This window comes from Marmota flaviventris, chromosome 5 (assembly GCF_047511675.1).
Source record: "Marmota flaviventris isolate mMarFla1 chromosome 5, mMarFla1.hap1, whole genome shotgun sequence".
Taxonomy (NCBI): Eukaryota; Metazoa; Chordata; class Mammalia; order Rodentia; family Sciuridae; genus Marmota; species Marmota flaviventris.
In genome coordinates, this window is record NC_092502.1 from 123,423,822 (window position 1) to 123,438,653 (window position 14,832).

General features: G+C 48.4%; 2 protein-coding genes across 2 annotated transcripts; both read left to right on the top strand.

Annotated features, from left to right (window-relative positions):
* Window positions 1-257: 257 nt before the first annotated feature.
* Window positions 258-2,408, top strand: Ccno (cyclin O). Its single transcript, XM_027938091.2, has 3 exons — window positions 258-635; window positions 1,273-1,458; window positions 1,917-2,408. Exons 1-3 carry the CDS (start codon window positions 258-260, stop codon window positions 2,400-2,402), a joined length of 1,050 nt encoding a protein of 349 aa, XP_027793892.2. The 3' UTR covers window positions 2,403-2,408.
* Window positions 2,409-6,417: 4,009 nt separating this feature from the next.
* Mcidas (multiciliate differentiation and DNA synthesis associated cell cycle protein) lies at window positions 6,418-12,137 on the top strand. The gene is made up of 7 exons (XM_027938093.2): window positions 6,418-6,534; window positions 6,621-6,717; window positions 6,866-6,957; window positions 9,979-10,051; window positions 10,583-10,806; window positions 11,378-11,488; window positions 11,697-12,137. The coding sequence occupies exons 1-7, from the start codon at window positions 6,418-6,420 to the stop codon at window positions 12,135-12,137; spliced, it is 1,155 nt and encodes a 384-aa protein (XP_027793894.2).
* The last annotated feature ends 2,695 nt before the right edge of the window (window positions 12,138-14,832 follow it).

Here is a 14,832-nt window from a genome sequence, read left to right on the forward strand (position 1 = left end):
CTGCTCAGCTCAGTTGAACGCGGAGGCGACGCGCAGCTAGAACTTCGAGGGGAGTGGCTCTTCAGCCGCTGCTCCTGTGCCGCTCTGGGCTTAGCCAGTGAGGAGCCAGGGGGTGTGGTCCAGGGAAGGGGCAGGTGGACTACTTAGGACCGCAGCAGCCACGGGACTCCGCCTCCCCACGCGTATCTGTCCTGCGTACGTTTGCAGCCCGCCGCAGCCCGGGCGTTGGGGTAGTAGAGCGGCCACCTGGCTACGTCATGGTGACCCCCTGCCCCACCAGCCCCTCTGCCGGAGCAGGGAGGCTAGACAACAACCAGAATTTTCGAGCCCCCGTGAAGAAGAGCAGGCGCCTGCGCCTCCGGAGGAAAGAGCCGCTTCAACCCCGGAACCCCTGCACGCCCCGAGGAGACTCCGGAGTTTGCGACCTTTTCGAGTCTCCCAGCTCCGGTTCGGACTTTGCAGACAGCCCAGCCGAGTCGGTGGCGCGAGACTGTAGCCCCCTGCCGGGTCCTGCCCGGCCGCTGGAGCCGCTAGATCTACAAACCTTCCGGGACTACGGCCAGAGCTGCTACGCTTTCCGTAAGGCTCAGGAGAGCCGCTTCCATCCGCGGGAGTCTCTGGCGATGCAGCCACAAGTGAGGCGCTGGCAGAGCCAGTCCCCCGCCGCTGCTCTTGCTCTCCCAGGCTCTCTCCTTTTCTGCTTCTACCTTTCGCGGCGCGGTGAGCAGCGCGTCTCAGTCCCTGCCCCCAGGCAGAGCAAGAGAGGCCTTCCAGGGCCAGGTCACGGTCCTCAATTTACAGTGGGAGAAAAGTAGATGGCTTAAGTGACCTGCCGCAAGTCTTCAACCTAGTGGGGCAGTGAAGAGTGCAAAGGAGTTAGTTTCTGGGTTGAGCCCGAACTCCTACAGACCTCGGGCAATTTACTTAACAATCCTAAATTCGTTTCTTCGTCTGCAAAATGGACTACTCATCCACCCCTACCTTCCATCGAATTGCTGAGAGGATTACTCGAGGCAATGAATATGCCGAGCTGGTACAGCGCTGGGCACGAATCCAAACTTTTCGGTTTTCAGCAGGCCAGCCCTCTTTCCGCAGCGGCACTGCCCTCCCGTTTCTCAGTTTCTAGGGCACTTAGCTTTTTCCTTTTCTCGCTTTCTTTGGGGAAAGCTCCCTGGGCCGACCTGACCCTTCCTTTCTGGAGTTCCCCGCCCCCACTTCCCCCCAGTTTAGCTCTAGGCTCAGCCTCCTCGCCTTCCTCCTCCCTCTCGGCAGGTGACTGCGGAATCCCGTTGTAAACTGCTCAGCTGGCTGATCCCAGTGCACCGCCAATTCGGCCTCTCCTTCGAGTCACTGTGCCTGACAGTGAACACTCTGGACCGCTTCCTCACCACCACACCAGTGGCTGCAGACTGCTTCCAGCTGCTCGGGGTCACCTCTCTGCTTATCGCTTGCAAACAGGTATCTTGACGAGGCATGGGGCTTCGGGTGCAGCCAAACTCCCTTCCATTCTCTGGCCACCCGATTCTCCAGCGCAAGGTTCAGTGTGTTGATTTCTTCTACCAGAGGCTTGCGAATCTATAGATTCCAAGCCTTAACTTCATAATCCTCCTGCAAACCAAGAATCCTTTTACTCAGCTCCCCAAGAAGTAAGTCGTAGTTAATCTCCAAAAGTTTTGTGGCACCTCTGTTCTAGTCGGGTCGGGGAGCAGGCTCAAAAATTCCCAAACCTGGTTTTTAGTCAAACAGTAGAGAAGCTACTTTGGAAGTACATACTAGGTGGAGTGGTGGAAAGGTTAAGCCAGGCTATCTCTCTGGAAGGGTTGATGGGGAGACACAGTTTTCTCCTGGGTTTCAGACTGGTAAAGCCTCAGCCCTGGAAGCAGAGAGGCAGGGGATGAATGCACACTGTGTTGCAGGTGGAGGTGCACCCACCGCGCGTGAAACAGCTTCTGGCCCTGTGCTGCGGAACCTTCTCCCGGCAGCAACTCTGCAATCTCGAATGCATCGTGCTGCACAAGCTGCACTTCAGCCTGGGTGCCCCCACCATCAGCTTCTTTCTGGAGCATTTCACTCACACCCGCGTGGAGGCCGGACAGGCTGAAGTCTCGGAAGCCCTGGAAGCACAAGCCCTGGCGCGGGGGGTGGCTGAGCTAAGCCTGGCTGATTATGCCTTCACTGGCTATGCTCCCTCCCTGCTGGCCATCTGCTGCCTGGCGCTGGCAGATCGCATGCTGCGGCTGCCACACCCGGTGGACTTGCGCCTGGGCGAACACTCAGAGGCGGCGCTGCAGGACTGCCTGGGAAAGCTGCAGCTGCTGGTGGCCATAAACAGTACCTCTCTGACTCACATGCTGCCCCTCCAGATTTGCAAGAAGTGCAACCTGTTCCCAAGCTTGAAATAAAGCAGACCCTTGGGCTTCTATTCCCTGGCCCCGGAGGTTGGGCCAATGTCTTGCATTGCTTCTGAAGAGTGCAGTATTGGGGGCGGGAGAATGAATATTCAGGACTCCTGCTTGCCATCCTGTGGGTTGTACATCTTGCACCTCAGCATAGCAGAATCTAGTAATTTATTGTGCACTAAACAAATGAGGGAGCTGTCTTTCCCCCTTTCCCCAGTAAAGAGGCTTTTTTTTAAAATCTGAATGCTGCAATTGCCCTGTCTGTCCTGGGGAAGGAAGGTGAAGTCAGCCCCAGAATGGGGCAGCTGAAACTGTTCCAGGGATGCTCTCCTCCCACTGATTCACTTTGTAGTTAGCATCTCTGTGAAACCCATCTGGCAAGGTTTGGGATGCCACTGTTCCAATGATAAGACCAATCAGGGTCACTTGTCTGCTTGAATTCTGTGACTCTTGTGTTAGGAGCATGAGGACTGTGCAACCCCAGGGTTACAAAGGGTGTGCTGGGGTGTGAGACAGAGTAGAACCCACAAAAGTCTATGATGTGCAGAGGGGCCATAGGCTGCTCTTGCTAGTGAATGTGATGGCAGAGGTGGGAAACCATGAAGGCACACTAGCAGAGGGCAAAAAGCAAGAAATATTTCAGTATAGAATCCTACATCTACCAACAGATGTTGAAAAGGAAGGCTTTGCAGGCTGTTGGGGCTATTGAGCCCATTTCCTTGTAGCCACCTCATTAATGCTGCTACATGTGAGCTCAAGGTAATGATTGGATTATAGTAGTGAAGGCTATATCGAGTGCTTGTGATTTACCAGGCACTGTTTATCATTAGTTATTTTGATCATCTAATGGTTGTTTCAAGCAGTTTACTATCCCAGTTTTCAGAGGATTACACTGGCACACAGAAAGGACTTGAAGGCTGGTGATCTGAGTCCAGAGTACCACCCTTAGCCACACTACTAAGCTTCTCCAATTTATAGGTTTCTAACCATTCTCAACAAAATCTGTTCCCAAAATAGGTGCCACACAGTTATTTACTCAGTGTTCACCATTCATTAGGGACTATAAAGAATCTGTCTATAGAGTCAGCACAGGGCTGGGGGGTATAGCTCAGTTGGTAAAGTGCTTGCCTCACATGCACAAGGCCTTGGATTCAATCCCCAGCGCCACAAAAGCAAAACTATGGAGTCAGAACGGTCCTTACTTCCAGTCATAAGGATTCATGTTATAGATAGGAAAACTAGGCTGGGAATTGAGATAGAAGCTTGTTTGGTTTCTGTGGTGCTACAGTTGTCACATCATCATTCTCCCTGTCAAAAATCTCCTGTAGGCCCTGAATCTCAGCTTCTTAACCTCTTTGAACTCTATAATTGAAACCAGGGTTGTTGTAGAGTTTAAGTGAGATTAAGTTTAAATGTGAGGCAGTATCAAGTAGTGAGTCAACAAGTAAGGCTCTGGAGTCAATTTGATGGTTGACCTTATGCAGGTATATGCCCACATTCCATCTATAAAAATGGGTATAACGGTAGCATCTGTTTGAAAGTGTTGAAGTACGACTGTAATGAGAAGCTCTGTATAAGCACAGGTGGCAAATAGTGTCTTCAAAAAGCAAAGACTAACCTACACAATTAGGAGAAGGATCCTGCAGGGGCAAAAAACAAACAAACAAACAAACAAACAAACAAACAAACACCTGGGGACAAAGAAATAGAGGGAAATGTTAATGGGGGATGTGAATATATGGTTCATTGAATTGTTGTTTTTGCCTTTTAAAAATTTCTGTATGGTTGAAAAAACTTATAATAAAAAGTTTTGGAGGGGAATCCCCAGTCATGTATACTGCATTTAAAATAAAACAAAATGTATGGCAAATAAAAAGCAAACAAACTCAAAGCAAACTAAAGCTTCTTTGTATTTCTCTCCACATAGAGAGTACTCTAGAGCCTAGGGTCCTTTAGACCTCTGTTGTCCTGATAAGTTGACATGTATCCAGGAACATTTCCTCCTTGGTACCAGGAGAAGGAAATGGTGATTCCCCCATCTGTGGAAAAGCTGTTTTGTGATGGTGAAAAAAGAGGAGGAGAAAGACCAAAATGCCTAGCCCAAGTCTAAAGTATCTGAAGCCTTCAGCCTGGCTGCAAGGAGGTGACTTTGGAAGTTGTCTTTACCAGCAATGACTCTCTCATTCAGCCATATCATCTAAAATTCCATCCATGTCTCTCCTGGTGCTAAGTTCTCCAGGAACTTGGTGATTAGTTCTACAATCATCCAGACTAGGAGTCCTATATTTCCAGTTCCCATTGCCACAGATACTCTTACGATACAATGTTTATATTTTCTATCCCAACTTGGAACTCATTGATGAAGATTTGAAAAGTGGGCCTGTCCTGGAAAATCTATAATCATCTCCATGTGTAAAGATCACCCCAAAACTCAAGAGCACCCTTACTCATTTTACAGACCAGAAGGTGGGTAAAGAAAGAGGTGGAGATAGACTCAGGAATGGGAGGACTCAGTGGATAGAGAGCCAGGAACAAGATGTAGGAAGCTGGAAGTGTGACTGAAAAGGCACGAAATTCATCCACATGGAACACCAGTCATTTTACATAAACAATCCCATTCATCTTCACTTCAGCTCTATTGAGGGCAGAGCTACCTATTTTCCTAAAGATCTGGGCTCACAGATCTGGTGGACTCTAGTCCAGTTCCTTGTGCACTTTGATCCTGAAGTCCAAGCTCCTCCCTACCTGCAATACCAAACCAGCTCTAGCTGGCTGATTTGGCTTCACCTCTACTCAGTTCCTGAATCTATAAATGTGGTCAGAGGGTCTCCAGGTCTGTCATTGGTTTTCCTCCACCACTCCTACGGTATTTTATTTTTTAATCCAGACAATGAGTGCAAATAAAAGAGGATCATGACATTTTTAAGGAGGATCTTTCACTTCCATTACCAGATATAATTTGAAAATAAGGTGCAATTTCAAATGATTGTTTTAATTGGATGGTTCTGAGTGCCCCTGAGAGAGGACCCCCTCACCTAAGGATGTTTCTGTCTGAGAGATACCCCTTTCCTGGGAGATACACTCCTGCTTGGGATGTAGAGCTAAGAATGTGGCACAGCAGGAGAGCCTAGTTGTAGAGACAGAAGGCTAAACGCTGGGATGGGCAGCTGAAGCCATCAGGGGAGGCCGGACGGGTTTCAGGAGTTTGGGATTGTCCACTAGTAAGTTTTCAGAAGCTGGAGGAGGATTTATGGATGTCACTTTTCTTGATCGATCCTTTATTTATTTTAAAGATTGTACTCGGGTGCCACTACCTAGGAAGGTGCATGGCTAGGGTTACGGGGTGGGGCTCTTGCATTAGTTCAGGAGTCTACATGAAAGTCAATTGAGTCAAGACCCTGAATGCTGCTTAGATTTGGGGGAAGGGGTTTCTGTAAACTGGGATTATTATAAGGAATCCCTTCCAGAATGCTACATCCCCACTAAATCCTGCCAGACTGAACAAAATGCTGAAGTCAGGCTTTGGCAATTGTCAGTTCACATTTATTCGTGCTTTGTGACTGGGGTGCAAAGAAAAGGAAATATGAGTCTTTTAACTCTTCCATCCCCGCTGTCCGTAGGTTGGAAGGCAGTAACCAATGCTGGGGATCGGTCGCTTCTAGTTCAGTTCTTTCGCTCTCTGCGTCTGGCGCGGCCAGGAGGCGGTGGCGCCAACGCTGGCGGAAAGGGCGCTCGTGGGCCTAGGCCCCGCGCTCGCTTCTCCCGGGGGAAGCCCGGTTGCCAGGTTGGGTTAACGCCTCCGCCCGCGCGCAGATTGCCAGAGACTAAAGGCGCCACCTCTGGCGCTCAGGCGCGAGCCACCCCTCCCGTGCAACCATCCTCCCTTTCCTCTCCGCCCTCCCTCTTCTCCTCCCGGGCCACGCGACTTCCCCGACCTCGGACTAACTTCTGAGCCAACAGGCGCAGGTAGCGCAGGGACCGTAGGGGTGCGGGTCGCCATTCCAGCGATACACACAGGATGCAAGTGTGCGGGAGCAGCGCGGCGGGACGCCGGGTCTTCGATAGCATCTGCCCTAACAGGATGCTGGAGCTGCCAGGCCCTCCTCTCCGCAAACCCGTGAAGCCGGAGAGGAAGGTGGGGCTGTTGGCGGGGGCCCGGAGGGGTCTGCGAACTCCCTGTCCCGAGGGCTGACCGGTATTCACTATTCTGTGCTCGGTTAGTTCGCCCCTCCGCGGAAGTTCTTTTCGGGATGCGGCGGCGGCAGCCCGGTGTCTGTATACGAGGACCCCCCGGACGTGGAGCCCGCTGCACTGCCAGGTGAGCCCCGAAGCACGTGCGCGACCCTGCATTTTCCCCTTGGGGAAACTTCCCCGTGTCTCCGACGTCCTGGTGGGGGTCCCAGCGGCGAATCTGGTCAAGAGGCTAAACGTCCGTCTGGTGTGTGTCTCTCGGTCTCCCTGCGCAGCCCTTACCACCATAGACTTGCAAGACCTCGCGGACTGCTCCTCTCTTCTCGGGTCCGACGCGCCGCCTAGTGGTGACCCGGCTGCCTCTCAGGTATCTCCCCTTGAGGAGCGTTGCTGCCTCTGAAAATACAAACCTCATTCCTAAGTGGGGGTTTATTTCCGCAAAGGTTTGTCGCAGGCACCCACCACAGTCACGTTTAACTGGTGAAGGGAAGAGGCATGCGGAAACCTGAGCCTCCCAGATCCGAGTGTCCTCTTCCCTCATAGTATGTTGTGAAGGCTGCTGTTTCCAGAGCTGTTTTAGCCAAGTTTTACAGTGGGATTCACTCCTGCCCTTCCTCTCCCCATTTATTTCCTGGAGCTGTGACAAGGCAGGGAGGAGATGGAACACTGAGGGACCAAATGGGTGAATCTGGGCGCCTGCGTACAGGATACTTGTCCTGTTTTTCTCCCAACACCCTCTTCCCAGCCATTCACTAACCATTTTCATTCTGTGGGTATTGAAGGAGAGTGGAAATCGATGGATAACTTCTCGATCAACACTGGAGAAGAGGAAGAGTTTATATTTGAGGGGAAGCGAGAAGAAGGACAAAGGACTGCGGAAGAAATCTGACAGAACAGATTCCTGTGTGTAGAGATGGTCCTTCAGCAGTTAGGCACTTTTTAAAAAGTCCTTTTATCCTCTGCCCCCTCCCAAAAAAGTTCTAATCACTTGCCACCATGTGGCAAAGAGGCAGGGGCTGACACTCCCAGACATTGGAGCCTTTCAGCACTGGTCTAGAAGGCCAGAAGATTGGCTCATAGATGGACAGGTGATTTTATCCAGATGCTACCCACAGAAGAGTGACAACTCCTGCTTTCTGTCAGCAGGTGTTGGGGTCACAAGGTCGTTGTCTCAGTATAGAACTCTCCAGAAGACAACACACCTCTCAGAACTGGGAGTGGTGGTGAAATAAAGTTTCTCAGTCCTCCTCTAAGAGCTTTTTAGAACTTTGGGAAAGAGCTCAGGAGGACTCAGGGTAGGTGGCCCTAAGAGCAGAGATTGTTAAGACAGGAGGTGGGAGTGTGTGGTTCCCTGCAACTGCAGAGGCCATTTAATTTTTTTTTTTTTAAAGATCTGGATGTGCAAATAAGCAAAGACATCTTTTATTTGGCCCAGAGGCCTAGGTCACTCCCTTACTCCAACATGTTTATTTTGCAAGCAACAAAATCAAGTGGCCTCTTGATGAATTCTCACTTAAGTCTACTGAATTTAAATTTGACAATATGTTATGTGTCAGCATTTTTTTTTTCCTTGTTGTAGTTGTAGAAATGTCGGAGTTATTTCATTGGGAAAGTGGGATTCAAATCTTCAAGGCCAGGGATCACACCACATGGACTAGAAAGTCCAGGATTTCTGTGGGAAAGAGCTGGTATAGGGAAAGAGCTCCCTAACAAACACCTGACCAGTGCACCCTTAGGTTACATTTGCTAGCTGCTGTCCCACAGGGGAAGGCAGAAAAAGAGTGGGAGTGCTTTAGAATTGTTTTAGTCTAGAATTGACCAAAACGTGGGATATTGTAGGAGAAAGCACTTCCTGAGCCACGTTTCCTGAGTTGGCCTCCAGTCTATTCATGGTAAGGGCTTTTCTCAAATACCTGCAGAGAGAGAGAGAGACCTTTCAGTCCGTGAAGACTGTCATATTTCATTACTTCCACCAAGGCAGAGTTCCTGCATCAGGGTTTGTCTGGGTCCCTCAGTCCTTCCTTTCTCAGATCCTTTCCTCTTATGGCCTCAGTGCTCAACTTGGTACTGAGGCCTCCAGACTTCGATTTGACTTTTTCTTCTCTGAGAGAAACTGATACTTTGAAGTTTGGGTCAGAGTAAATTCCTCTTCTCCCAAATATATGACTAGTAGAGAAGTGCTTTGGGGAGAGCAGTATGATTAACACACATGAATCAGTAGCCGAATCAGAGAAGATATTTCTGATGGGCGTACTGAATATGTCCCCCTCCCATCATGGCTCTAGAGACTCTCTTCCCCTTCCTACTGTTATCTTTAGTGTAAGCTGGGCCTTCCCTCAAACCCCCCTCCCCAAAAGACAGGTAATGAGTTATATAGGAAAGATGACTGAAATAGGCACTAGCATTGCAAGAGTGGGAGGACTTTGGGTAACTCCGCTTCTCCAGCTTCATATTCTCCTTCAGTGAAAGGGGAAGCACTTCCTGAGCCCTACCTGCCTCCCACATTGGTGTGAGGATTAACTGGAAGACTGTATAGAAAATAACTATTTGTCAACTTGAATTATCCACAAGTTAAGGGAATAAGAAGGTTCCTGGGCATCCAGCCTTTAAGTTTTCTTCCCCTTCACTTACCTAGACACCTCGCTGGAGGCCAGAAAAGCATTCATACAGTTCAGAAAGTTGGAGGTGCATCCTGCAAGCGGGGAGTGGGGAGTGAACTCCAACTTTGTAATAAACTGAAATAAACTGAAAAGATCAATAGAGGCAACACATGTTGCTGAACAGAAGCATTTTTTATAGCATCCCTGGCTCCTCCAATCATAGATCATCTTTCACCCTCCTTTTTGGTTAGCTGTGACTGAGCTTTCTGCGAAACACAGTTTCCAGTTATCCCATTGAAGGACTCTGCAAGCTGTCGGGTCTCCAAGGAAAGACCTGGGTTCATGCCATGCTCTCTACTCTTAGAGCCGTGGCCTCTTGGTTGGTTGGGGGTAAGTTGGAGTTAGGGTTGACAAGTGCACAAAGAACAGCGCACAGAGGCAGCTGGTTGCCTGCAGCACGGTCCAGCTGTCCAAAGCCCGGCGCCGCAGACATCCCGCACAGTCTGCGGAGAAAGACTTCAGGGAATAGTTTTGGCGCCTTGTGAAGATTCGTGGCTCCAAGTCTAGCTGACCGGGTCCGCACTCTACGCCTCTGGTTCTCCACCAGGGCAGTGCAAGGCTGCTGGGTTCCTTGTCTCGGGTGGGGCTTGGTTTACAGGTATGAGACTCTCCGCTGTGAAAGCGAGTGCGTGCAGATCGTCCCCCACCTCCCACGTGGCGCAACCTGGGGATTGTTCTGGACTCTCCAGATTCAACGATGATCGTTTTACACCCCCGGTTTATTTTAGAGCCACTCCTTGGAAACGGAAGTGGACTTCAGTCTTCAGAATTTCAGAGAAACAGTGGATGATCTCATCGCAGGCAAGTGCAGTCTCTCAGTCATTAAATAACAGCCGGGATGTCTCCTGTCTCCAAATGAGACTAGTTAAGATTTTGTGGTCCTGAAGGTGGTGAACTCAGCCGCCAGTAAATGATTGGCCATCACCTCACAAAAGGGTCTTGGACTTCCATATTTAGGATATTCCCTCTCTCCAATGGAGAAATTGGATAGCTGAATTTATAGCTGGTTTGTCGGGGTGGGTTCTGGAAGAGGGGTCCTTGCGCTCTGATGTGGCCTGGGAGAGCTTGAGTGACAATAGTGTGCAGAGGAGGGAAGGCCTTGTGTAACTTCCAAGTCCTCACAGGGTTGCCTGCTTACCCTCGGGTTATCTCAACAGGTTTATATGGAGCGCCTGCTGTAAATGTCCAAAATATCAGGAATGAGGGGTGCTTTCCTTAATAATAATAATAAAAAAATCTCCATATAAAGCATACATCTGGAGTGGCATTTTGACCCTGTAGCTAGCTGGGGATGAATCAGAAGCAACATATCCAGCTTTCGCCTTTTCCCAGACTCATCTACTTTGATGTCGCCTACCCTGGCCGTCAGTGACTTCCCCTTCTCTCCTTGCGATGTATCGCCTCTCGGGTCCTACCTCTCCCAGCGGTTGGAGCCCCGGGCCCTCCAGTCAGCACCACTACGCACTCCAGAGGTGCCGCCGCCAGAACAGTACTGGAAGGAGGTGGCCGACCAGAACCAGAGAGCACTGGGGAATGCTCTCGTTGAAAATAACCAAGTAGGGACACTGAACTAGTGACCAGGAATCCTAGGGCCGGGACTGGAGTAAGGCAGAAGTGGGATTGAAAGGACTGGGACGCTCCCCTGTACATGTCTGGACAGGCTAGTGGTTCACATAGCTGCTATTGCTCCAGTGGTCCCACCCCACTTTCCAACTTCACTAAGTGGGATTAATTCCACTTTACTAAATATTTTATTCATTGAAGGCTTTCTTTTGTGCCTGGCACCGTGCTTATTAAATTATTCTTCTCATTTATTAAGTACTGAGCTAAAACATACTTACCAACCTCATTTTACTAATAATTAAAACAGGATGTTTGAAGTTTAGAGGCAGAAGCTAGGTCTGCCTGTTGCCCAACCAGGTACTAGTCACTACCATGGCCACACTGAAGATACATTTTAATCCAAGTACCGTGGGGGGAAAAAGTCAAATAAATTGATGATTCTCAGAAGTGTAAATGCCCTTGGGTGCTCAATTCCTGGTGAGACGTCAGGATCTGGGTTTAATTCACGCAGATGAGACCAAGCACGGTGGCCAAGTCCCTGAACGTTTGGATCTCCTCCTGTAGCTGCACGTGACGCTAACTCAGAAACAGGAGGAGATCGCCTCGCTTAAGGAACGGAACGTGCAGCTGAAAGAACTCGCCAGCCGGACCAGGCACCTGGCTTCGGTGCTGGATGTAAGTAGGGAGCAAGCGAGTGGGACATTGCGGGGCACTGGAAGCTGTTTCATTGCACACCCACTCTGCTCCCTGTGTGGGAACCCAGTGGGGTTCAGGAGAGTAGGGACATAGTGCAGCGCGTAGTACACCCGGGTGTCCTTTTGCGCGCCCAGCTTGGGGCGATTCCCGCTGGCCCCAGCGTGGCGCTCTTCCCCATCTTTCATAGAAGCTGATGATCACGCAGTCCCGAGATTGCGGGGCTACCGCCGAGCCCTTCCTGTTCAAAACGACTGCAAAAAGGAGCTTGGAGGAGATGTTCACCGCTGCGGGTCAGGATTGCGCGGAAGTAGACGCCATACTGAGAGAGATTTCTCAGCGTTGCGATGAAGCCCTACAGAGTCGCGATGCCAAGAGGCCCCGCCTGCAAACCGAGCCCAGGAACACTGACTGCTGGCCGGGAAATCTGCACGGAGCCTTCCGAGGACTGCGCACGGACGGCTGTCGCAGCGCATTGAACCTGAACCACAGCGAGCTGGAGGAGGGCGGCTCTTTCAGCACTCCCATCCGCAGCCACAGCACTATCCGCACGCTCGCCTTCCCCCAGGGCAATGCCTTCACCATCCGAACAGCCAGTGGGGGCTACAAATTCCGCTGGGTACCTAGTTGAGCTGGGATGTGGTCCCATCAAACACTGCCCTGGAACACAGGTGAAGCGCCTGCAGGTTGAGTAGGAGTAACTGGAACCATTTCCCAAATCTGGCTTTTCAAAACTCACTCTGCAGGCGAATGCCACCCTGAAACTTCTAACAAAAACGTCTTGATTTTAATGCACTGTGAAGTTTTAATGCACAGCTGTGAAGCATTGTATAGCCTTTCTCCTTTTCACTGCGTGTATCTATACATATACGCATGTGTGTGTACACACACATCACAGTCTATTTTAAAAATATTTATTTCTAGCATCTTTGAACTATGTAGAGCAAGAAGGGATTTAGAAACCAATTGGTTGTCCGGGTGCGGTGGCACACACTTGTGATCTCAGTTATTTGGGAGGCTGAGGCAGGAGGATTGCCGATTAGTTAATTAAGAAATATTCTTTCTTAAGTTGGGCGGCGGGGAGGCTCTGTGATAGAGTATTCCTGGATTCATTCCCCAGTATCATTGCGGGTGGGGGTGAAGAAAGAGAAACCAATTCACTATTTTTAAACTTATATAATGCCCTGTTTCCTAAGAAGGAAAAGGAGGCTGTAAGTTAAATAACTACAAGAAGCATTACTGGAATCTTCCAATCGCTAATATTTAAGGATTCTAGTCCCAGAAGCCTAGTCTCTGTGTGAAAGTTTCAATACACACAACATATCCTGGAAGAATATGTAATTCTGTTTCTATTGAAAACTTTCATTTCAGTTGCTAGAATAAAAAAAAAATCAGGAGAGGTAGCCTAACCAGTTGCCTTAGGAAAAGACAGATTCTCAGAGGCAATTGTTAGCAATAAAACAGGTGCTAAGCACATTTGTTTGTAATGATCATTCATATAATTTTGTAAGATTTATGATAAACACACACAGAATTTTATTTGTGCAAACAGAATAACCACCGCCAAAGCAAACTTTGTTAATAAGAAAGGTAAGTTGTTTTAAGAAAATGGCATATACCACATGAAAAAGAGTGTTTTTTTTTTTTTTTTTTCTGGAAACCAAGTGGGGAAATCTTGGTAAAAATAAATTACCTATAGAATTCCAGAGATAAAGCTGGAATGCACACCATGTTTTACACAACTGGCTTGATCTTCTAGAAAAACTTACATATGATTGTGCCTTCACTTTGACTTTTCTTCTATTGCCTTTGTCCTAAAATTACATGAGTGGCTTTTTTCAAGTAGTGAATTGTCCCACCCTCCATGATTCTCAACATGAGGGCAATTTCTTACATTTGGGGCTCAGCATGGGCAAGGTTCCAACCATGTTACTCCACACTTCATTGCTAGTTCTGCCATCTGAGTGGACCTATCAGGTAACAGGTGAGTTGGTTAGGGTGGCAAAACCCGCTCCTCCTGTTTGAAACAAAAGAAAAAGGTGTAAAATGGGCCACATTTCCTCATATTTTGTCCAACAAACAGACTAAAAATTACAGTGGATGGTTCAGATTATTTTCATCAGCCAAAGATAAAGTTGCCACAGTTCAGGATCAGAAAAAAAAAATGGACACAAACAAAAAAATAAAATAAAATAAAACTCTTTACCTATTTTGAAGAACAATGGGCTAGTCAGAATTCCTTCCCTCTCACTCCTCTATTAGTATTCTCATAATGACCAAAGCGTTCAAAAATTTTAAATTTTTTTTCTATATATCTTATGCCTGGACTTTAAAAAATGTACTTCTTGCCCTTCATTTTATAGCCCTATAATTGTCTACATAAGAATCTTCTGTTTCTGGGGGGGGGGGAGAACATTTTGTGAATGAACAGTACAAAGATCCAGCTCTGCATTAGTTAGCAATAGTAGAGTTTCATTCATTCATCCAACAGGTATTTATTGTTACTGAGAATTTCAGTTAATACAGGTACTAAGAAAACAGTGAAAGAACAAACACATACTCCCCCCCCCAAGAGATAAATGCTAATTAAATAATAATAAGTTCTATGAAGAAAATGAAAAGTAAGGATAGTGTCTTAGCTTGGGCTGCTATAGCAAGTAGATTGGTGATTTAAACATTTATTTCTCACAGTTCTAGAAGCTGAAAGTCTAAGGTGAAAGTGCTGGCTGATTTGGTTGTTCTTGTTTTGCTAATGGCCACCTTCTTGCTCAATATGCACATGGGTGGGGGGGGGCAAGATAGAGATGAAGGGAAAGAACAGAGAAAAGAGGAGACGGGGAGAGAGAGTGAGTAGTTTCAGGCCTCTTATTATAAGGGTACTAATCCCATCATGGAGGCTCCATCCTTAACACTTCCTCAAAATCAATTACCTCCCCAAAGTCCTACCTCCAAACACCATCACATTGGGAGTTAGGGCTTCAATATATTAATTTGGGGAATACAATCATTCAGTCCATAGCAGACAGAGGCTATTGGGGGAAGGGGCTACTATTTTAGATAGAGTGGTCTGCTCAGAGAAGACCTTGCTGATAAAGTAACACTTGAACAGATATCTGAGGAAATTTGGGAATAAGCCTTATAAATATCTGGGGGAAGAGTGCCAGGCAGAGGGAACAAGAAGTTTAAAGATGCTGGGGAGGGGAACTTGCCTGACTGTTGAAGAACAGCAAAGAGGTTAATTGTGACTAGAGTTGAATGAAGAAAGGGGACATGGGTGGGGGAGACACTGAGTAGGAGAGTTAGCAGGGTCCCTCTAAACTTGGGCT